The sequence below is a fragment of the Indicator indicator genome, chromosome 6, assembly GCF_027791375.1.
Source record: "Indicator indicator isolate 239-I01 chromosome 6, UM_Iind_1.1, whole genome shotgun sequence".
NCBI lineage: Eukaryota > Metazoa > Chordata > Aves > Piciformes > Indicatoridae > Indicator > Indicator indicator.
This window is the reverse complement of record NC_072015.1, coordinates 22,266,332-22,290,677: the sequence shown is the minus strand read 5'-3', so window position 1 is coordinate 22,290,677 and position 24,346 is coordinate 22,266,332. Positions and strand designations below refer to the sequence as shown.

Here is a 24,346-nt window from a genome sequence, read left to right as displayed (position 1 = left end):
ATTGTTGTAGATATTATTTTAGATTAGATAAATGATAGTAGCAGCCAATGGAATTGTTTAGAAGGGGTGGACTGTGATGGTTTGAAACTGTCTTTTTAATTTTTCCTTGCAAAGTTCAGAACAGAGAAAGTGAAAGAATGTAAATAAGTCACTATTGGGTGTAAGAAAGCAAAATAACGATTGTTCTAAACACTTCCGTTGGATAGATAGAAATGTTTAAGAACTATTACCCAAAACAAAGTAGGCATTCGGCACATTCTGCGTTCGGCAGTGGGGGCAGTTGCTGGGCTGTCTGGCTGCTGTTTCTTCTTCTCTTCTGGCTGAAGATAACACGTACTGACCTTGGCAGCTAAGTTAACAACTTTCTGCTTAACTAACTCTGCTTCTCTGTCCAGGGGGGTCTGGGGGGGATGCTCCTGGGAGAGAGAGAGGCCCCTTTGGGAGGGTCCCCTTGGGGGGAAGCAAAGGGAGATCGGTTGTGCTTTTTCTGTTGATTGTATATATTTGTGAATGTTGTGAATTTTGTATATTTGTACATATCCATTGCATTTCATTGTAGATTTTAGACTTTGCTTGTAAATACAGCTTTTCATTTGCTTCCAGACTGGGCTAGCCTGGTTATTGTTGGTGGGGGGGGAATTTCAGCTCACACCGACACACATGATGACACAGTATTCCAGATGTGGCCTCACCAGGGCAGAGCACACCTCTTCTAATATACCTCAGAATGGCATTGGCCTTCTTGGACACAAGAGCACATTGTTGGCTCGTGGTCATCCTTCCATCCACTAGGACCTCCAGGTCCCTTTCCCCTTCACTGCTCTCCAACAGGTCAGGCCCCAACCTATACTGATACATGGCATTGTTTTTTCCCAGGTGCAAGACTCTACACTTACCTTTTTTAAATGTCATTAAATTTCTGCCCTCCCAAGTCTTCATCTTGTCTGTGTCTCACTGAATGGCAGCACAACCCTCCAGTGTGTCAGCCATTCCACCCAGTTTGGTGTCATCAGCAAACTTGCTGACAGTGCACTCTGTACCCTTATTCAGGTCATTGATGAATATATTGAACAGTATTGGCCCCAGTATTGTCCCCTGAGGGACTCCACTAGGTGCAGGCTTCCAACTAGACTCCATTGACCACAAGTCTCTGACTTCTTTCCTTCAACCAGTTCACAATCCACCTCACTACCTGATCATCCAGACCAGAAGGATGCTGTGGAAGAGTGTGTCAAATACTTTACTGAAATCAAGATAAACCACATCCACTGTTCTGCCATCATCTATCCACCGGGTTATGTCCTTATAAAAGGCCATCAGGGTGGTCAAACATGATTTCCCCTGGGTGAAAGCATGGCATTGTAGAAAGTCTCAAAGAATTTATCAATATTCAATGATAAAATTATTTTAATTTGTCTTCATTCTCTTGTGTAGTTACTTCTCATGCTCCAATGCTAAGGATGTGTTTTGGACACTGATTTTCAAAGCAATGGAGTGAGAATGCACATGTACTTCCCTTGTGTGTGTTGAAGCTGATGCAGCTTTGCCTCCGTTTGTTCTTAAGTGTTATTAGAAGTTGTTCAGCTTAGCAAGGCTAATGTCACAGTTTCTGAGAGGAGGAAACTATACACATAAGTCAACAAATAATGGAATAATTCATGTTGGTATGATCCAGTAAACAATGCCACTGAAGATATAATAAGAATCATAAAATGTTTTGAGTTGGAAGATTAGGTAGTCCAAACACAACCCTAACAACCTACTTCAGAATTTTGTTTCAGAATTCAAGGGAGATCACGAGAAACACCTGTTGGTGAAACTCAATTTGTGGATGCCCAAGTGCAGATGGACTCATGCAAGTGTTGCCAAATCTGAGGATAGCCTTAAATCAGGGTAAGGCTCATATCAAGGATGGGAAGGCAACCTCAGACTCTGTCTTGACACTTCTGACATATGACAAGCTCCTGGAAAACCCTTTTATGATTACAACCTGATGAAAAATATGCTAGAAAAAGCTAAAAGAACAAGTGCAAGTGTCACAGATTGAGTCAAACCTGCTGCTATTGTTCATACCATGCTGCAGTCATGCCAGCTGCAAAAATGAAAGTGCTAACTGGAGCAAAGTATGGGGCTTGAAGTTCAGATTGCAATATGGGAGGCTTCCTGTTCCAGTTGCTGCTTCTGGGTTCTGGATTCTTTGTTGTTTGTCTTTTCCACTGGGTTGGCAGGGAGACATGGAGGGATGGGGGAGTAGTTTTCTGGCTTGGGCTTTTGGCTGTCTTGCTTCTGCTTGCTGCTGCTTTGTGCTGTGCTTTTTCTGCAAATAGGCTAAGGGAAGTATGCATTCTGTACTATGTTGATCTGGCTTTGATCAGTAAGCCCTTTTTTATTTTTCTTTTCTTTTTTTTTTCCTCGGTCTCAAGTGTTTTGAGTGTTACTTTTCCCTCACTTCTGTGTTGGGAAAATAGACAGATTAACCTGCTGGTTCATTTTGACCCCTTTTTGTCCTGATTCAAACCATCACAGCAAGGTCTTCAAGTGATGGTGTATTTTTCTTCCTGTAATTGTTTCATCTGTTTGCTGAAGGCATTCATCTATTCATCTTCCTCTTAAGATTTCCTCAGAAAGGAAATCACAACTTCAGCTTCATCCAAAGAAGCATTGCCAGCAGGTTGAGGGAGATGATTCTGCCCCTCTACTCCATTCTAGTGAGACCCCACCTGGAGTACTGGGTCCAGTTCTGGAGCCCCTATTACAAGAAAGATCTGGATGAGCTGGAACATGTCCAAAGAATGGCTACGAGGATGATCAGAGGGCTGAGGCACCTCTGCTATGGAGACAGACTGAAAGAGTTTGGGCTATTCAGCCTGGAGAAGAGGAGGCTATGAGGACACCTTGTTGTGGCCTTCCAGTATCTGAAGGGGGCTACAAGAAAGCTGGGGAGGGACTTTTTAGGGTGTCAGATAGTGATAGGACTAGGGGGAATGGAGCAAAACTATAAGTGGGTAGATTCGTATTGGATGTTAGGAAGAAGTTTTTCACCATGAGGGTGGTGAGACACTGGAACAGGTTGCCCAGGGAGATGATAAAAGCCTCATCCCTGGAGGTTTTTAAGGCCATGCTGGATGTGACTCTGAGCAGCCTGATCTAGTGGAGGGTGTCCCTGCCCATGGCAGGGGGGTTGAAACTGGATGATCCTTGACAATTCCTTGAGTTATGATTCTAACTCAAAATGTTTTAAAGGGTCCACAGAATGTTGGTTTAACAAACAGGGTGATATTCCCTTCTTTAGAAAAACCAGTTCATTGTGAATCAAGAAAATAGTCATCCTTATTTCCTCCCAATCTTAATGTTTCTGGCTGCTCATAGTTTCACGTCAGATCAAAACAAGATAAAAGTGAAGTAAAGATTCTTCTAATCTGTTATTCATATCTGCCTAAAATACATTTCCTTTTAGCTAATGAATAATACTTCATGTATTTTGTTTTATTGTGTTTTGGTAAGAAAAGGCAATACAATGTGTTTAAATAAGATGAAGGTTTAAACTCAGTAAATATTTTTTCTGCACTTACAAGGTAGAAACACAGAAGTTAAATACAACATTAATGAATATATCTATTATCAAAATAAGCATTTGTATTTATTTGGTCAAATCTGTACAGTATAAAAGCATAGAATTTGCAAAGGAAAGGAACAAAAAACATTAATTTTCAGAGTAATTTTTATTCATTAAACAAAAACAAAACAAAAAATATATTTTGTATTGTTTGAAAAGATCCTCGATTTTGTCTGAAAAACTTCACAGTTAAAATATTTATTCATCTACTTTTGCTACCAACTTTCTGCTTTCCTAAATGGAAAAAAAAAAAAAACCGAATCAGAAAACCTACCCAAAACACACACCTCCTCTCCCCCCAAAAAATACCGAAAAGAAAATATAAGGAATAAAGAAAGGAAGTGTGAATAACAAATAAAAACCCAGAACAACCTCTGCTGAGAGGACAGGCTGAGGGAGCTGGGGTTGTTCAGCCTGGAGAAGAGAAGGCTCCAGGGGAGACCGAATAGCATCCTTCCACTACCTGAAGGGGCCCTACAGGAGGGATGGAAAGGGACTGTATATAAATACTTGTAGTGACAGGACAAGGGACAACGATTTTAAATTAGAGAAGAATAAATTTAGATTGAATGTTAGGAACAAGTTCTTTAGCATGAGGGTGGTGGAACACTGGAACAGGTTGCCCAGGGAGGTAGTTGAGACTCCATTCTTGAAGATATTCAAGGTCAGGCTTGACAAGACTCAAAGCAACCTGATCTAGTGGAGGATGTCCCTGCTTATTACGGGGGAGTTGGACTAGATGACCTTGGGAGGTCCCTTCCCACCCAAACCTTTCTGTGATTCTATAAAAATGGCCTGTATTTAAGCAGTCTTTCATCAAAGAATATTCGTTATTCTTTGCAAAACATAAATGGCAATGCTTTTCAGTAGCTAAATTTCATAATTGCAGACTAGATGACCCTAACAATTGCATATTACAATAGATGACAAGTCTATGTAAGGTTTGTTCCTTTTCCTTAACAAAATAAAAGAGAAAAAAGAACTATTATATCCCAAACAATCACAGTCCTGCTTTTCCAGTGCTGCTAGTTAACATACATGCTTTCTTCTGGAACAAAGTACATGAAAGAGCACATCTTTGGTTTCTTTGTGCTCACTGATGTACTGCCATTGTTTTCAGACATTTCTCTATTTATTTTACACCTCGTATATTAGCTTTTCTAGGCAGGCATTGTCCTTTAGAGAAAGCTCTTGCCATCAGGGTTTTACTTCATAATATAATTAAGACTTGGACTGCTACACTGCCTCTGGGATTCATTAAAGCCAAAAGACTACATGCAAAATACTGTTTGCTTTTATGCCACTCTCCATTACTGTGATTTAAATCAGTGTCATAACTACTTTATGTGCTGCTTAGCAACAAAGGCAGGAAATGCCACAACTGGAGTCATCTGCACCATTTCATGCATTTCTATACTTCCCATTGAGTTCAGGAGGAAAGGACCAACCAGTCAGACTGGTAATCACAGCCTCACCTATTCTGGCCTCCAAAAATTCAAACCTTGAACAGAAGAAATTAATTTTATAGTAGATTTCCAACACTGCTCAGACCCACTGAATAAAAGCCCAAAAACAAGCCAAAAACTTTTGACAAACTTTTACTATTTGGCATCTTGATTGTGTTAATAATGACCTTTCTGTGAAACATGCACATTTTCCACCACTTCCACAGTCACATGAAAAAAGTCTAGTAACCAATTTTGTAAAGTTATCAATGAAAATTAGCTGGCAAAAGCCCTCCATAACTTTCTGCAGCTACTGAAGAATCATGTTGAAACTCTAGCACTTAGATCTGATCGGGCACCTGGGCAATGCCCAAGGAGTGATGGAGCAAAGACAACTCTGACTGTCACCTTTGAATCTTAAGTGTTGACTCAAACAGCCACAAAATTTACTTTCTATGATTCTTTTTTTCTGAAAGTATTGTGAATGCAGCTACTAGGAGACATTATCTAATAAATCAAGCACTGCACACATTTTTTTGAAATAGTGAAAAGCACCAATGTTTTCTTTTGAGTCTTCCTGAGCAAAGCATTTTTTCTCTAACACCTCCTAGTGCACCCTCTGATGGAAGACACTAAAATAAGAGCAAGCATGAGATCTGGTACTGAGCAGAACAGAAGAAAGACATTGCAAGTGTTCTCCAAGAGCAGCACATTTATCTAGAGAAAATATTCTAATGATTTAGCAGAAATGAAGCAAAATAATGATCAACAGAAAAAGATGTCCCAGCTCATTAGTATTCCCTACAACGATAGTTTAGGGCAAGTTTTTCACATCCAAGATCTGTCAGAGATCCCATATTTGCTGTCAGACTTCGTCCTTGAATTCAGACTCATAGCAGATCCTTGGCACTCCTGCTACTCTCATCTTTAGGTATGAGGCACAGAAGACAAAGAAAGACAAAAGGGCACAGAGGACATGAAAAGTCAATCAATGTATCAATGTATTGAACAAGTTCAAAACAATGGTACTCATTCTTTGCCCTCTCTAACCTTTCTTTTCTAACACCCTTGTTGAGAACCTGCCTGAGAGAACACGCTTTATTGTATTCATGTAGCTAATTCAGTGAACTGTAATTGCAAATTAGTAATTTAAGGCTTGTTAATGTTTGTAGAAATTGAGTATCACTGTTCTTTTGCCCTTTATTTCTTTTCATAACACCTTTTTGTATAATCAAGTTGTAGCCTCTAGTCAGCTTTTAATAATATGCATAGCCAGTTCTTCCTCAAACACTGCATCACATTTCATCATACTCTTAAAGCCAAAAGTCTCCTCTCTGCCTTCTTACCAAAACTTCATTAGAAGATGAATTAAAAATTTATATTAAATGCTGTGTAACACATACATTTTTTTAACTATTAGATATATTATTAGATATAATCTAATTATAAACAGGACATACATATGGGAATAAATTCATGATCATATGAGCAGGAACTAAGTAACAGGGTATGAGGGAGGCAAGTGAGTAGAAAATGATATGGTGTTATATAAACAGGAAAATCATGGAATCATAGAATGGTTTGGATTGGAAGGAACCTTAAAGATCATCTAATTCTAGCTTCCCTGCCAAGGCCAGGGACACCTTCCACTAGATCGGGCTGCTCAAAGCTCCATCCAGTCTGACCTTGAATACCTTCAAGAAGGAGGCATCCACATCTTCTCTGGGCTAACTGTTCCAGTGACTCACTACCCCCAGAGTAAAGAATTTCTCCTTCATATCTAATTTAAATCTACACTTTTTTTTTTTTTTTTGCTCATTATGTCTTCTTGAAGATTCAGACTGACTCCCTGGATGGTGGAGCAGGCAAAGTAAGCTATTTTGCTAAAGTTTTGACAATCTCTAAATGAACTATGATAGGAAAATAGTGAATTAAATTTTTGAGAAAACAGAATTTTACTCATTCTTTGTAGAGATGTGTATGGCAAGAAAAATCAGCACAAGCAATAGCAATGAAAACGTAGGCTGAAGCTCTGTGATATTCTGAATGTATTGTGTTTACATGGCAAAGCTTTGGTAGTGAGGGGGCTGCAGAAGTGGCTTCCTGTGTATCTGATAGATCCAATGCCAGCTATCTCCAAGACAGACCTGCTGCTGGCCAAGGACAAGCTCGTTGGTGATGGTAGCACCACCTCTGTGATGACATATTCAAGAAGGTGAAAAACTTGCTGTGCGACAGCAATTGCAGGCAGAGAGAGGAACAACTCTGCAGATATCAAGGTCAGTGAACACAGAGTGGGAGGAGACGCCTCATGTACCAAAGCAGATTCTCCTGCAACCCATGGTGAAGATTACAGTGAGGCAGGTTGTCCCCCTGCAGCCGGTAGAGGTCAATGGTGGTGCAGATATCAACATGTAGCCCATGCAGGATGTCATCCCAGAATAGGTGGATGTCCAAAGGAGGCTCTGACCACATGGGAAGACCATGCTGAACAAGGCTCCTAGGAGGACCTGAAGACCCATGGAGAGAGGAGCCCACGGTGAAGCAGGTTTTTTGGAAGTACTTGCAACCCATGGGGAACGCACACTGTAGTAGTTTGCTCCTGAAGGACTATGCCCCTGGGAAGTAGTCACATCAGAAAAGTTCGTGGAGCAGAGTCTTCTGTAGGAGGGACCTCATGCTGAAGAATAGGAAGACTGTGAGGAAGGAGTAGAAGAGACAATGTGTGATGAATGTACCACAATCTCCACTTCTCTGTGCTACTGTGAGAGAGGAGGAAGAGAACTTCATAGTGAAGCTAAATCCAGGAAGAAGGGAGAGAGTGGCAAGGTGGTTTAAGATTTGGATTTCACATTGTCCTACTCTGATTTAATTGGAAATAAACTGATTTTCTCAAGTCGAGTTTGTTTTGCCCATTACAATAATTGCTGAACAATATCCCTGTCTTTATTCTGACCCATAAGCTTTTTCTCTCCTGTTCAGCTGAGGAGGGGACTGATAGGGTCACTTTGTTGAGCACCTGGTGTCCAAACAGGGTCAACCCACAGCACTGAAGTAGCCCAGTTTCCATTGAAGGCCAGGTCCTGATGCTCTATTGATTCACACTTACCTGGGAATGCATAATTCTACCATCTCGATGTGTCAATGTTTCATCCTAAACATTCTTTTTCTTGGGCAACAGGATGTTAAAAATCAAGAAAAAGCCTTAGAAATAAGCAGATTTGTAGGTGATCAACACAATATCAGCTAAATTCATATATCATGAGCAACCCTCCAAATGGAAAATAAAGTTGGCCTAGCAAGGTTTCGTAGTGTTCATAGACATTAAAAAAGGAGAAGAATGTTGAATTATGCCAGGTTTCTTTTCCAATATTAAAGATTTTCTTTCCTGCCTTATAAAAGCCCTATCTTTTCCTCCACAAAATATTTTATATGATCTTTTTCAAATTTCTCTGGCTCTAAGATCACACTGCTGGCAGGCTACCTGCAAGGTTCCTCTACTTCAATCTTACAGCAATACAAATTCTCTCAGAAAAGCTTTTTGTTTCACTCTGTTCCCTCTTTCCTCTCATACTTTTTTGGTCTGGCTTTTTACACCAGCTAGGTTTGAAGAACTGACAGATGGATAAGACTCTGTATCTCATTTTCAAATCCACTAAGATACAGAGTCTTCTTCTATTTAGTCATAAGTACAGTGAAACTTGAATACATGACCAATGGACTGAAAAAATCCAGGTACTCAGGTAAAATGCCTGTCTCTAAACTCAATAACAAGATTTTATATGTGCTCTAATAATATTGGGAGGGTGGGGGGGAAGAGTCCTTTTCCTCTTTTTGCCACTATCCTCCTTTGCAATCACAGACAAGTGATTTAGTCATTCTGTGCTTACTTTCTTGTTTCCTAAACTGTTTTGACCACTTACACTCTAAGTTTTTGAATCATGGACTGTCATGCCTTCAGGGCACGTCAGACAACTGGACTGCAGTTTTCACAGTCCATTCTTATCTACCACAATTTACTCAAAATAAGACTGTACCATTGTAGAAAATGTCTCCAATCACCTTCTCCATCTGATCCAGATAATACCTACTTCTTTGGCACAACGAAAGGGTAGATATGAAGGAATTTTAAAAGATAGATCTGTAAGACACTGCTAGTATAGGGTTGCACTGGATCAGACCTAACTTTGGAGGATTTGTATTTGTTTAACTGTAATACTAGAAGTAATATCTTTACTTCTGATACAGAGTTCATAAAGGGGAAAAGCAATGAGATTTCTCTGGGATATTTTGCTGGTTTCCTATAAAAACAAAAATGGATGAAAAGTTAAAGGAACTTTTTTCACCTAAGTGACAGGAAGTCTTGCAATCATATATATTTCTAACTAAACTTCTTGAATAGTAGCCATTTGTTGTAAGTTATTTTGTGTTTCTCGTATTATATGATGGCTATGAGGTTCAAGATTACATACCCATTGAACAGTATCCCTCCATTCCTTCCATGCCTTCAGTCATTGCAGAGTTCTTGATTTATTTTGATTATTATTTAACCTGGAACTGGGGCAAGGCCCACTTCAAATTCATGAACAAAATGACATTGTAACTGAAATTTACCTGTCAGAAATTTGGAAATGTAAAGATGGAAATAGTTATGCTTTTCTTACAGTTAGCATGAATAAAAGAAATAGCTTGGATAATAGTCAGGACTATGGAATCAAGAGTTTCCAGATGGCTTAAAGGTATACCTATTCTTTTCACAATTAGAAATGTATAATTGTGGACTTATTTATTCACACGTAGATTTGAGGTAGAAGTTTATGTACTATGTATGCACACAAACTCACAACTTTGTAAGACATTTATGTGAATGTTATTTTTAAAATCTACTTTTTTTAAAAAAATAGAAATGTATATATACAAATACTTAAGTTTATCTGTGTTACCCAGCTGCTGAATATCTAGAAATTCTATTTTTAATTGAACAGCTTGCAAAGTCTTGAAAATACAATCGAATTCTGTGCCTTAACTTTTACTACAAGTTCATAAAAGACCTGAAATTAGTAAAAGAGAGACTACTAAAATGGGAACAGGGTTGTGTTAACGACCATCATGTAAACAGTCTCAGCTCTGCGTCATCAACAAGCATTTTCAGTGAATAGTTTGCCACTGGCAAGTGCCACTTCTAATCACTTAGTTAACTTTGAAAGCGGAAAAAACTAAACAAACACAAAAACAAGTTAACAAAAGTCACTTTAAAATGTTGTGCATGACCTTGATTCTTACTATTCACATACTTAGCATACTCTTTCATCTAGATTCAACCTGTTTTAGATTCACGTGTTGCTAACAGAATTATTCATAACAACAGATTTCAAAGAAAACAATTCAGGTTCCTTTTATTAGACAATTATCATTAGGTACAAAGTACTTGATGACTATAACTCCTCAGATAGATCATCACATGCATATTTCATTTGATTCAAAATAAACATCACAGACTCCTTCACTAAATTTTTCAGCTATAATTAGTAAAATCTTAAGAACCAGCTCTGAATAAAATTAGAGACAAAAAAATAATCACAAATGTTCATGTTTTATGGAAGTTGAATCAAGTTTCCAAATAGTTAAGTCTGAGGGTAGAGGTGAGGTTTCTGAAGGGTCTGTATTTTGCATACAGTAAGGTATGTAGATCAGGAATTCGGAGTGGTGTCAAAATGTTATATGTAATAGTTTGCAAGTTCTCTATTTCCATACAAATTACTGAATACTCCTCTTTAACTACGTACATTACACTTAATTATAAACTAGCATTTATTGTCTAAGCATGAAGATGGAATGACTCCTGATTGATCTTACCTTTTAATGTAGAAAGTTAGAGGATTCTATTTTTAAGGCACTTTACTTTGTCCATGGCATGCACCAGCAGTCTAACAGGCAGCAAAATTGTGTATGTTTGCTGTCCTATAGCTAGAACAAATTAGGTGCATATAGAAATCTTATCTATTGACTTAAACATTTGTATTTTGTGGGTGTTATGGTTTGAGTACGAATACTGGTGATTTCTCAGGCTAAGCTAAAGATGTCTATGTACTTCTACAGTGCAGATGATTCTGATTTTGGCTTTTACAGAGCCATTGTGGAAGGAGCTAGGTTTATCCCAACATGTATTTCCATGTAGTAATAGACACAAGAGCTCTGTTTGAACAATATTTACTGTGGAACAAAAATTTAAGAAGAAAAAAGTTTTGATTTCTTTCAGTAATTCATATCATAGTGAATTCATCTATTAAAACATTCAGCAATGCCTTGCCTGTTGATAGCAGTACTCCTTTCCATGCAAAAATAAGATAGCTGAGGTTTTTGCTCTTTCCCTGTTGCCCACCTTCATTGCATTTGCAGCATGGGTTTTATTTGTGAGTTATCTAACACTCAGCTCAGGAAGCATTTTCTTTTTAGTTGTTATAGGTCTCAGGGAACCTGTCTGACTTAGTCAACTCTCAATCACTTAAAGAAAGATCTTTGCACTACTAGCTTCATGTCTCTATTCATTAGAAAGAAAAATTGAAAGTGTTGACATAAAATAATTAAATCATATTAAATTAATTCAAAGTGTCACCTTTACTACTTACTGGGAAAAGGCTAGGAAATTAGTATTTGGTTTAGACTGATATGGGAGTAGTACAGTTCCAGCAAGAGTCAGATTCAACTCCCTAATATATGAGATTTCAGACTAGTGATTCAAATTCCACAAGAACAAACAATCTCATAAGGGACCCAATTCCTGTGTTGGAGCCCAGAGGAGTGGGGGGGTGGGGGGGAGGGGGGAAAAGAGCAGGTCAAGGAGAAAGAAAACATCCTTTGAAAGAGAATCCAGTACACTGGAATTCAATTAGATTTTTACCTTCTTCAGCCATAAAGGACTGAAAGACAGACATTATTTGACACTTGGCTATAATTAAATTGGATCTCTTGAGATGCATATGAAGCAATTTTTAAAAAGAAAAAAATGTTAACTGAAATTACTCACTGAAATTTTTCTGAAGTAAACCTTATTTACTGTATTCAACTATTCAACTAATGTAATCTTTCACGTTTTAATCAGAAAAAAAAATTACATTTAATTAGTGTTACATAGCCAAGGCCTTCAAAAGCTCTCCTGTCTAAGCATTCAGCTAAGCTACCAATTTCCAGTCTCACCACAGTGAGTCTTGCATGCTTTTACACTTCCCTTAGTTTAAGCAAGCTACAATTCAATTCCCTGGCATACTCTCTAAGCAGGAATAGGTACTCATCACAATTTTATACAACTGCCACCTTTTAGCTCAACTGCCTTACACCCCAAGAACTGGCACCATCTCCTTTTCCAAATTCACCTGCTAAATTTCCTTGTGTACCTTTCATGTTTTAAGGACTTGTAAGGATTCAAAGAGAGGTGTTAGTTTGTAAAAACAAAACAAACAAAACCCCAAACCAACCAACCAAATCAAAAACAAAGAAAAAAAAAAACTCCAAACAATAATTGTGTCAGAAATTTAAAGAACAAGACATAACCCAAAAGTCCTATAAACTTGATCTTGCCATATATTCTCTTCTATTTTTTTTCATCTGAGCAAGAGCTTCTTAAACTTCTGTTAAGAGTTTCAGACTATGATTCAAAGGTGCTTGGCTGTGCGTTGTACATTCAGTTTCTTCCACCCTAGGATCCTGGAATTAAGCAAAACATTTTTCTGACAGTATACCCCTGTTTCTGCCCAAATTTCCTGCATCTGCCTTCTTTTTTTTTCATCTCTGCTACTTCTTTCACACTCTGCTTTTTTATATTGATCTCATTGGTTCCAACTGGAGACCTCAGAAAATTTCCACTCCCAGTCTCGTGCAGAAGTTAAAGATAACTGGTTTCATCTCCAGCCTGGCCATCCCTTTGTGCCATGAAATATCTACTAGGATGGTGACTGTCAGGGTTTAAAGGCTCATCAGTGTTTTGGATCTTCAGGAGCATGGCAGAGTTCTGTGTGGCAGATTGTATATATCAAGCCATTCTAATGATAAAGCAGTTTCATAAACTCACTCACTCTGATCCATATGTATACTTAGAACAAGTCTGTAAATGTTCACTTTTGAAAAAATTTTCTCAGGATCTAATTTCACCTTTATACAAATAGGTAACCTGAATTCTGAGTTTGAAAAGGCATAGTGGGCCAAAACCACACCAACAAACCAAGCCTCAATAAACAGTCTTCTGAGCTCACTTGTAAAGCTTAAACCACAAACACATATTTTTTAATATTCCACCATCATACAGAAGGGGAATAGAGCAGCAGCACTGCAAAATTGTCTATTTAAAATCAAGTTATTTCATCTTGAAGTACAATTCCCCATTGCCTGCCCACCCCAGAACAATATTGCAGCAATTCACTTCTAAGTAACTGGTTTGACAGTCTCAACTATTAGACAACATAGTCCAATAAAAGTGGCATCAGCTACTTTTCACAGAAGCCCCAAAGTCTTGTTTTGGAAAAGGCAGCATTTTACTCCAAAGTATTTTTGATTTTTTTTTTCTCCCACCATAATACACAACAAGTCTTTATCCATTAAATGTTCACATCTTTTAGGCATGTACTGACTGAAGGATGTGCTATGTCCTTCTCTGCAGCATCTAGTATCATAACATCTCAATACTTATTTTCCTTTAACATGCCCATTAAACAAGTTTTTGACATTCTTTTCAGGAAAAAAAAAATAAAACCAAAAGGAAACAAAAAGATAAGGAAAAAGGAAAAGATACTTGAGAATTCCTCCAGCATAAGTAGGCATAAGGGAAAACTCATTTTAAAGTGTGATTTATAAAACCTTGTTAAATTTTCTTAAGGCTACTGGGAGGTAAACTAGACCACTAATAATCTCTTTAACATGAAATCTTACAGAATATAGCACATCCTATACACAATAAAAAGGCTGATATAACTTGTCACAACACAGAACTGAATTAATACAGAAGTCAAAAGACTCCAAATTTGTGCAATTAAATACAACTATTGGGTGATAGCCTAACTATTGCTACCTTCCATGGTCTTGCCTTGTCAGTAAAAACTATGTTATTAAGTGTTCATGCAAAAAAAATACTGTAGTAGAATGCAGAGCCACCAAGAACCCCTCCCATCTTATTAGAATTGGGTCATTTATAATATAAAAATTCCAGTTAATTACAGAGCATTACTTTTTGTCAGATTTTTTGGTCTACATGAAACCAGTTAACAGTTGAAAAGTTATTACATGTAAAATCCATGTACATATGCAAACATAAACACACATATTATCTGCTGAAGCTGTATTCTGCTCTGAGCCTAGACTGGCAGGTGGCCGTTACGAACAATTGGAGATTCTTGCAAAGAATGTGAGATTCCCTCCTGCTGTGTAGCAAAATTAATGAATACCTGTAAGACATGGAAAAAAAGTTGGACTTTCAAAATAACAGTACTTGAATTGAAACTTTGGAGACACAGCTGATGATATTTTTCAGTTGGTCTCAAGTTTTTGTGACACAAAACATCAATAATACATGTAGAGGGAACTCTTCTAGAGAGGTGTTTTGTAAACTCTGGCAGTAATCCCTCTTCACCTCACCAGCTATACACAGTACTTAATGAGTTATAAACATACTGGTAAAATGAGTTACTAACATGTATGAAAACTCTGTTTTACCTCTGCACAGGTTAGTGGGAAACAATTGTTTTCATTTGCTTTGAAATGACATACCAGAAGAACTTGAGCCTGCAATTTCTTATCAAACAGATGACAGTCTAGATATTTCAAGGTGAAAGCATGTTTCTGAACATTGCAGAGTGAGGACTCAGCAGCTAATGTGCCTCCTTGATTTATTTTTCTTACTACAGAGAGGCTCACTTATTTTTAATCACACAACTATTTGACAGCAAGACATGTAGAAGGAAAGATGGCTATTTTTGATTCAAATGAACATATTCATATGCAAACTTCGTATATGTTATACGAGTGTTTGTTATTCAGAACTCTTTTCCTGTTTAAAACTGGCACTCATCAGGGAAAGGAAATAATGGTAGGTGACTGAGGTGATGAATCATTACGAATAATGGAGAGGAAGTAAGCTTGAGTGAACAATGCCCAAACAATCAACAGGCTAAAATTACTCTATATTTAGCCATTCAGTGAATAGATAATTTACAAGCAGCTAACAGATCAGAATACTTCATCAGTGATTTGCATATGGGGAAAAGGAATAAGTTCACACCATCATGGAAAATTTGCATTTTGACTAGATATGACTCTCAGATTGTAGAATACATATCAAGAAACTGCACATGAAGACACTGTAGCACATTCACTGCCACCCAGAAATCCCGTTATTGCCATCATTCTATTCTTCCTTTTGCCCACATAGGATTTTACAGCCTTTAGTAGTGGGAGATATTCTGTCCACTTGTGCATTTCCACTGTTCACTAATGTGCAGCATGATTTTCACTGCAAGAGAAAATTCTCAAAGGAAGACATCCTGTAAGTCTAAGATTTACTGTAATTTACAGAGACTAGTTCAGTCTTTTCAAGTACATTAGTAAAATACCAATTTTTGGACTGCAGAGGTGGCAGTTCACTTTCATACCTTTCATTCTGCACACGTCTAGGTCCATCTAAACACTGCTTGTGCTTGTGCACAGCACAAATATGTAGCATACTGTGATGTTCTCACTGTGCTCACCTCCAGAATAAAAGCAGTATGGTTCATGTACTTACTGTGCAGACTTGAGATGTCCTGCAACTGCTCCTATATCTCATACATTTGAGTAATCCAACAAATGATATGGCAGTATTCTATCAATATTTACAGTACACAACATGTTTAGGGGTAAAAAGAAAAATAAATCAACTCAAGCAAAAGAAAAGAATACCTGCTCTAATGTGGTTTGGCTAATGGAGTAATGCTTGATTTGGAGAAAAGCTTTGTGATTCTCCAGGACTCTGAAGAGCTCTGCTAAGCATCCCTGACTTTGTGGTACGTGGTACTCGAGCAGATTAAGATGTTGTCCCTTAAAACAAGCAAAAAATGTTAAAAAACAATAGAAGTAAATACACTTGATCATGAAATTACATATGCTCATAAGCAATTCTAGCTTCAGTCGGCTCTCATTACCGATTAACACATTTTGTCTACATTGGCTGTACAAAGAAATGTTCGTACTCACAGCACACATTTTGTGCGTGTTCTGAGATGACATTTTGTTAGTTTCATAAAAGACAGACAGATTTAGAACAAATGTTAAAGGTTTTTAATTCAACAGATTAGTGCTTTTGCAATGTAATCTAGGAAAAGACTGAGTGAATACACACAGATAAACATGTAAAGAAATAGGTTCATATCTAAAGTAGACGTAGTTTTATATGATTCTTTCCCTAAAAGAGATAAAATAAAAATAAAGAAACAAACAAAACCCCCTAAACAAATAATCAAAGGCCCCTAGAGTTTCTCTTGGAAAGTAATTACTACAGGTCTTCTGTAAGGCTTTGTATCAAATAACAGAATGTCAGTGAAGAGCAAGACTTCTAATTTCTGGACCTTATAAGAAAGAAATCAAACAAGTAGTCTCAGTAACTACACTGCATTCTGACTTCAGATGAATGCAAAGGCAAGTTTAACTTCACCAACAATTAAAGCAAAATGAAATTTTCACTTAGAGAAAGAGTCTATTTACTCACACTGCCTAAATGTCTGTTTGGAGTTGATTTAATCAATATCACAAGTCAGATTTTTAAGAATTGCTTAACAGGAAAATAAAAAGAATGGTCATACTTACTTTTTTCAAAAAGGTAATATATCCAAACATGTATACATGGTTCTTAGCACCCCATACTCAATCCTGCCATAGAAAAAACACTATGACAAGGAGTTTTATCTGTACCTTAAATTGTGTTCCAGGAAAATGCATTTGTAAACAGTCCAAAATCATTCTTTGAGATCTTCTTTCTTTACTAAGCCAAACCTTGATAGAATAGCCATCTCCAAACCTGCAAATGATACACAGAAACATAAATCTATTTGTCCCCATGAAGAAGACAAGAAGAATATTTGCTTCAATTGATTTTCCTATAATTACATCAAATAACATCAAGTATACCTACTAGACTGCCACTGTGGTTTTAGTATTATACTACTGAAGAATAGAATTTAAATGAAAAAGTTGTTAAATTAATGATAACAAACAGAAGCGTGCTGTGTTTATGTATAAAATTACTCAAGTGGAAGAAGAAAATCTACAGATCATGGAAGGAGAAGCTGGCCACTTGGGAGGAGTATAAAACTGTTGTCAGAAGATGTAGGGAGGCAACTAGGAAGGCTAAGGCCTCATTGGAATTCAACCTTGCAAGGGAGGTCAAAGACAAAAGAAAGAGTTTCTTCAAATACATTGCAGGAAAAACTAATTGCTGTGAGGGTGACAGAACACTGGAACAGGCTGCCAAGGGGTGTTGTGGAGTCTCCCCCTCTGGAGATATTCAAAACCTGCCTGGATGTATTTCTGTGTGATCTGGTATAAGTGACCCTACTGTGGCAGGGGGGTTGGACTAGATGATCTTTCAAGGTCCCTTCCAACCCTTAGCATTCTGTGCTTCTGTGATACTAAAGGATGTTTCACTACTCAATGTATCTGAACTTAACTAAACTGTTTTAATTGATATATTGCTTTGAATAGTTAGCAAAACATTGCCAATCAGAAACACAGAAAAAAAAATCCTTTAATTTTTCTGATAAAAAATGGCATGTAACACTATTTTTCCAAAGCTGTGCATTCATATTCATACTTCAGCTATGTGAGTAAAACTGTGTTCTACAAGCTACACAAAATTAAGGGTATGAATTTCTCTTATTACATGTATGCTGAGAAAAAAAGTATAGACAATCTAACCATCACAGTATTTTTCATTAGATTTACTCACTGCAAATATATAGGTGGGCAGGTTACAGTAAACCCATAAACACTACAATGGCAGCCATATTCTTATATGGTTTGTATATTGCTTACATATATATATTAGAAAATTGTGTATTTGCTTAAGCAATGAAAGTTTTGCTCCACCAGTTCTCAGAGCAAGGTGCAAGGGCAGAGCTGAGCAGAACTAGGGTGACATGGGGCTGCTGCTGTGTTTCTTTCTACCCAGTCCTCCTTTGTGGCTACACATCCTGCCTTTGGGTTCATCTTCTCGGGATAAAAGAACAGCAGGAGCTAAATCAGAAGAGATTTTCTCTTCCATTGCTGTTCTCTCTATACTAGAGAGCAATAGAAAGGCTGAGATGGTAGAGGGACATGGAGCTCAGATTTCACTGCCCACATTACCGAAGAAACCTGCCACTTCCTCAGTTTTCCCACTGACCACCACCATTCCCACACCCTTCACTCCAGCATTACTTCCTCTTCATCAGCCTCCAGCTCCATAATTACTCATTGACAAATCTTTTGATCCAGTTCTTCAGGTCCTAGCAACTATCCTCTGTATTACTCTCTCATGCCAATACTCTCCTCTCCCATGTCTTCCCTTTATACAACTTGTGATTCAGGGTAGCAGCTGACAGGATCTGACAGGTGTGAAGCACATGTTTATGTGATCAAAGCAATATAAATCCTGGCACACTCTACAGTGCTGTCCTTTCCCAATATATTTTTAAAAATAATAATTACTACATACTGTCAATCAAAATGTAATAAAAATTAGAAAGGACAATTCTGAGTCCAGTTTCACCACTGTCTGAGTGACCCCAGGCAAAATACTTCACATGAAGCACCATATGCTCTTTATCTACAATACACATATAGCAGTTCAATGGTTTTAACTTTTATTTTATATTGGATTAGAGCCTCTCTTTGTCTACAACAACAAAGTCTTCACTGATTTCAGAGTAAGGCAAGTTTCCTCACTAAAGAGTACTACACTGCAGATTTTATTCAATTAAGAATTTCACGTGAAATCAAAATATAATTTCCAAGTGTCTGCTCAGTCAAGAATCCTGTTTCCATGTGTAGAGCGCAAGTGCAGTTGCTACACTTTAGTATGAGTGGCAGCTTCTACAGAAATGTTCTTTTACAAATAAACTATGGCAGGGGATTTTGGTCATTTTGGGGGGTAGATTTCTTTTGTTGCGTTTCGGATTTGTGTTTTGGTTTGTTTTTTCAGCTATCTCAGGGAATTTCAGCTATTTCAACAATTAAGTGAGTTGCTTGAGAGTAAGAAGAAACATTCTTGAGGCAGTGTCCTTTTTGTTGGTTTCTGAGGGACAATATATGAATTAAATCGTATTGGGTCCAAGCTGCAGGGCACCAAGTACTCTCTGGGAAATGTGACCTGACAGATGAACAGTGCTGTTGCAGCAGATAGGTCTAGAATAAAGTGGAATCCAATGTAGTGGCTGACTGATCTGTTTTGCAAAAAAAATATTAACACATAATAAATCTCTAATTAAATATTTGAAATGTATAGCATCATCCCTGGAAAAAAAAATTACAATAAAAAAGTTACAGAGATGGATATAGTTAACAAGGGTGTCAGTTGGCAGCCAATCAGAGGCAAAATTTTACAAGAGATCATAGATTCTGATCAGTTTTTTGTCATCTCTACACAGCCACTATTGAATTACACTTTGAAAAATACTGGCTCATGGAGATGTTCAACAGTCTCATAAAACAAAATTGATTTATGCAATGAAGTTTCCAAGGAAAATTAATCAAAATCCTGGTTAGCAAAGACAGAAATCTGTGAAACTTTAAGTTAATTCAAAGTGGTAAATAGTATAAACACCAGCATGGTACAAATAAACAGCTTTAAAATAGGTTTTTCCTTTAGCTAGTCAAATTATGATGCTTCTATACCTTGATATTTTAATCCACTTTAGTACCAGAGCTCTCCAAATATAGAGTAAGCTGATTTGCTATAAAAACTTCCGCTTGCAAGTTGCAGTCAGCAACAAACTGAAACAATGGAAGCGTTTTTTGTCTTTTTTTTTTTCCACTCTGTTTTCCTCTCAGATTCAGATAATATAATTAATTCAGAAACCCAAAGTGGAATTGCAGAGAACAGTACAATCTGGTTTGATCAGCACTGTTAGCATTGAAACTTTAGCGTCTGATATTTTAAGACCTTAGGAGTGAAATATTGTCATGAACACGGCTTTGGTTGAGCCAGCACACCTGCTGAACAGCTGCCTTCTGCAAAAGAATCACCACCTCTTCAAACCTATTCAACAAAGATATTTCCACTGTTAATTCCTACTCTATCACTTCAACAAAACCTCCAATTGGGAGAAACACACAACTTTGCCTCGCTCTCTGAATGTAGGCATTTCAGTATTTAGGCATGATTTCCAAATATGTGCTAAAACCCTCAAAAATCTTGTTAGTTGTTTATCACATTGAGTAGTGAAACATCCTGTAGTATCACAGAATCACAGAATGCTAGGGGTTGGAAGGGAACTTGAAAGATCATCTAGCTCAACCTGCCTGCCAGAACATGATCACCCTGACTAGGTCACACAGAAACACATCCAGGCCAGGAGGGTTTTGAATGTCTCCAGAGAAGGAGACTCTACAACCTCTATGGGTAGCCCATTCCTGACTTTTGTCACCCTCACAGTGAAAAAATTAGCAGTTCTGGGTTTATTACTTTCTGAGTGCTTTACCTGCTAAAATGCCACAATGAGACTGAAACTAAACTAAAATCAGCATGGCCCAGTTTCTTAAACCTTGATGAATAAGAAAAGTATCTAATAATACACATGCCTTTTTTTTTTCTATTAATCAAAGATTATATTTCCTGGAGAACGTTCTGCTATATATATATACATCAAAAAATTCCATCTCCTGGAGGGTTTACTGGTGGAAATATAATGTGCATACTTTACGTATGCACTAGTCTGATTGATCAAAAAACTACTTAAAAATGTCATTGTTGGATAACAAAATAAAAATATATAAAAAGGAAATCATTGGCACTTAATGTCAGCAAGGAACAGCATCTTATTTTTTATATATATATATATGCCAGCTATCATAGAGGGAAGATAATTTTTTACTGTTCTCCCCTTTGCTTTGTTTTACATTCATTTGAAGACAGAAATGGTTCTACTTTCCATAAGTAGATATGCCTGATCTAGACAAGCTAACTTAGCTATTCCACTGTGATTGCTGAAGCATGGGATACAGATTCAGGTCATTCTTCTTACAAAAATACAATTTACAAAGCAACATTGAAGAAAAATTACTTTAAAAAACACTGGTAAAAGAAAGAAAATTTTAAATAGAATAATTAAAAAAAATCATCAGAATTTAAGATAATTTTAAATCACACAAAAAATTTAATTTTTTTCTCCATTAAGTAGCAAGCAATATCTAGGAAGGAAAAAAGTTATTGCTAATTTTTCCTTATGTTTACATGGAACCTCCTATGCTCCAGCTTGCACCCATTGTCCCTTGTCCTATCATTGGACATCATCAAGAAGAGCTTGGCTCTGTCCTCCTGACACTCACTCTTCACATATTTATAAAAAACAATGAGGTCACCACTCAGTCTCCTCTTCTCCAAGCTAAAGAGACCCAGCTCCCTCAGCCTTTCCACATAAGGGAGATGTTCCACTTCAGCATCTTTGTAGCTCTGCACTGGACTCATCCAAGCAGTTCCCTGTCCTTCTTGAACCGTGGGGCCCAGAACTGGACAAAATATTCCAGAAGTGGCCTCACCAGGGCAGAGTTTCCTGATAGTGTATTTGTTAGTATGATAACACTAAAGTCTGAAAAATTGAATAGATATTTAAATTTAATTCTCTTTTTCATTTAAGAAATCTACATGTGTGAGTTTGAGAAAAGTAACAAAATATTTTCAATTAACCTTTTTTAAAAAGGTATGTTATCAGTACCTTGCCAACACATTTCCATTCTAACTTTGCTATAACAAATGGATCAATCATTGAGTAATTTAGTCAGATGGCTTGATGATCAAATTTGAGCCAAGACTTGATATGTGTCCAGCGCTTGAAAAATTGGTATGCGTTTTTTCGCTATGAGAAGTCTGTACAGATGGCCCTAGAACTGAGCAATAATATTCAAAAAGTTGTTCCCAGAGGGCTGGCCAGCTGTATCTAACATGGAAAGGTTTCTGTGAATTTAAAAAAAAAAACATTAAGTACAATGAAGAATACTGGAGAGAGTATTTAAATGTAACCCATTCACAATTTAGAATAATTAAGTCAATTGGCAGGAGTTGTCTCAAATTACATTTTAAAGGGCGCAACTGCTAATGCATCTATCTCAAACTACATCTAGAACTAAGATGCTAAGTTTTTGGAAATTGCTCTTCAGTTACATCTTTCCAGCTGTCATGGGCTTGGCCAGTTGAATCTGAGGATGAGTATTCAATGCATTCCTGACATCATGCCAGCTTTAAAATGAAAGTGCTGTCTGGACCAGATTATCATGGGGCTCATAGTTTGGATTGTAACATGAGAGACTTTCTGTTGCTGCTTCTGGTTCCTGGTTTTGGGTGGGGAGCTGGTCTTTTCTGCTAGGCTGGCTGCAGGCTTGGGGGGTCATTTTTTATCACTGGCTTATGCTGCTGCTTCTGCTTTTGCTGTGCTTTGTCTGCAAAATAGGCTAAGGTAATTGTCCATTGTATTGCTTGCATTAAACTCATCTCAACCACAGGGCTTTTTCCCTCCCTTCCCTTCCCTCCCTTTTTTCTTTTTCTTTTTTTCTTTTTTTTTGTTTGGGGGGGGAGGTGGGGGCAGGTAGAGGGGGCTGGGCTCGCTTGTTAGAACAGGCTGTCTTAAACCAGCACACCAGCTAACTACTTTTTTGGCATTATTCCTTATTTTCCACCTGCAAAAAATTGAGCTTACTAAGGAGGTCCAACATTTACTGTTCTACTGAGAAACATATGAGGGTGCTTTGAATCTGTTTAAACATAGATACATACAGTCAGGGCTTAACAGTTGGGAGCAGAAACCCAAACACATCTGTAGCAAGATATTTTTGGATGAGCATTTTGTTAGAGTTTTACACAAGAGCCAGAAAAATTAATCAAATCTCGCACATTAGAAGCAGCATCACTTTATACATCCCTAGGAAGCTTTTATGTTCCACATTAGCATCTTCCTGGAGCTCACCCATACCCTTCATAGCAGAATTTTGTACTGCCACCTGACAAAGCTGTATTCAGTCCAAGATTGTGGTCTTTCCCATCTGCCAAGGGCTGAAAATGTAGTGAGAGAGTGTAGTGGTTTGAACCATGTAATATTCCCCACTACCAGAATCGTGAATTTATGACTACAGCTTTCATGGCTGTTATGGCCCTGGAAAAGGAGTCTCAGGCTCTCTCACCTTTCTGGTCCTTGAGCAGGTGGCTGTGGTTTTGCCCAATACAGGATTCAGATGGGCATGCCTTTCACTTTTATTTGTGTTCTCTATATATACTGATGTAATCTGATATCCTTGTAGCATAGGAGTAAAATATTCTGTGTAAATCAGCGGAAAACTCTCCCACAGCTTTTTTTTTTCCCCTCCCTCTCTTATCTCCTAGTAAGGACAGAGGAAACAGGAGGGAGAGTGGGGTGAGTTTAGCCCTTGCAATAAACCATTACAGACAGAAAGTTGAATCCTTGAAACTTCCCATCGCAGCAAAGAAATTTAATGGGGCTGGAAGGAAGATTCATTAAACCTTCATCAAGTATCTGTTAAAAAGGTGATCATATTCTAGACTTTACATGTTGGAATGGTACTAAAAGAAAAGAAAATAAAACTATTCTGAGGATTTCCATCAAGATGGACAGAATCACCAAGAGGATTTTAGTGGATGTATTTACATTTAAAAGAGGGGCAGAAAATCTTGAGACATGCTAGTGTAATATCCAACTTAATTTTGATATTACAACACAGAATTCATTCATTATCTCTTACAACACAGAAATCATTCTATCATAAATAAATGTTGTATGAAAGTTTTCTTTGGTTTAAGTGTTCATAGAGTGTTTAGATTTCTTTCCTTCTTCCAATCTTCAAACCTAGATCAGATCACTTGTACTTGATTTTAAAATATTTGTTCAATTTGATTTATAAATACAATCTGAAGACAGACTAGAGAATATCAATTAAAAAAATGAGTTGTAAAATCTAACAGAAACCCCACAATAATCTGTAACTACAATCTCCATTAATTTATTTCTGTACCATTCTTGCTTTTGAATATAAATACATATATTACTAGTATAGTTTATCCACA

General features: G+C 37.4%; 1 protein-coding gene across 1 annotated transcript in view; it reads right to left on the bottom strand.

The window, feature by feature from the left end:
- Positions 1-14,405: 14,405 nt before the first annotated feature.
- The window catches only part of ABCA13 (ATP binding cassette subfamily A member 13), a 181,546-nt gene continuing 171,605 nt past the window's right edge, over positions 14,406-24,346 (bottom strand). The window contains exons 54-56 of the mRNA XM_054381689.1: positions 16,993-17,098; positions 15,985-16,122; positions 14,406-14,495 (exon numbers count right to left, since the gene is read on the bottom strand). Coding sequence (XP_054237664.1) covers positions 14,406-14,495; positions 15,985-16,122; positions 16,993-17,098 — 334 coding nt within the window. The remainder of the gene's footprint in view (positions 14,496-15,984; positions 16,123-16,992; positions 17,099-24,346) is intronic.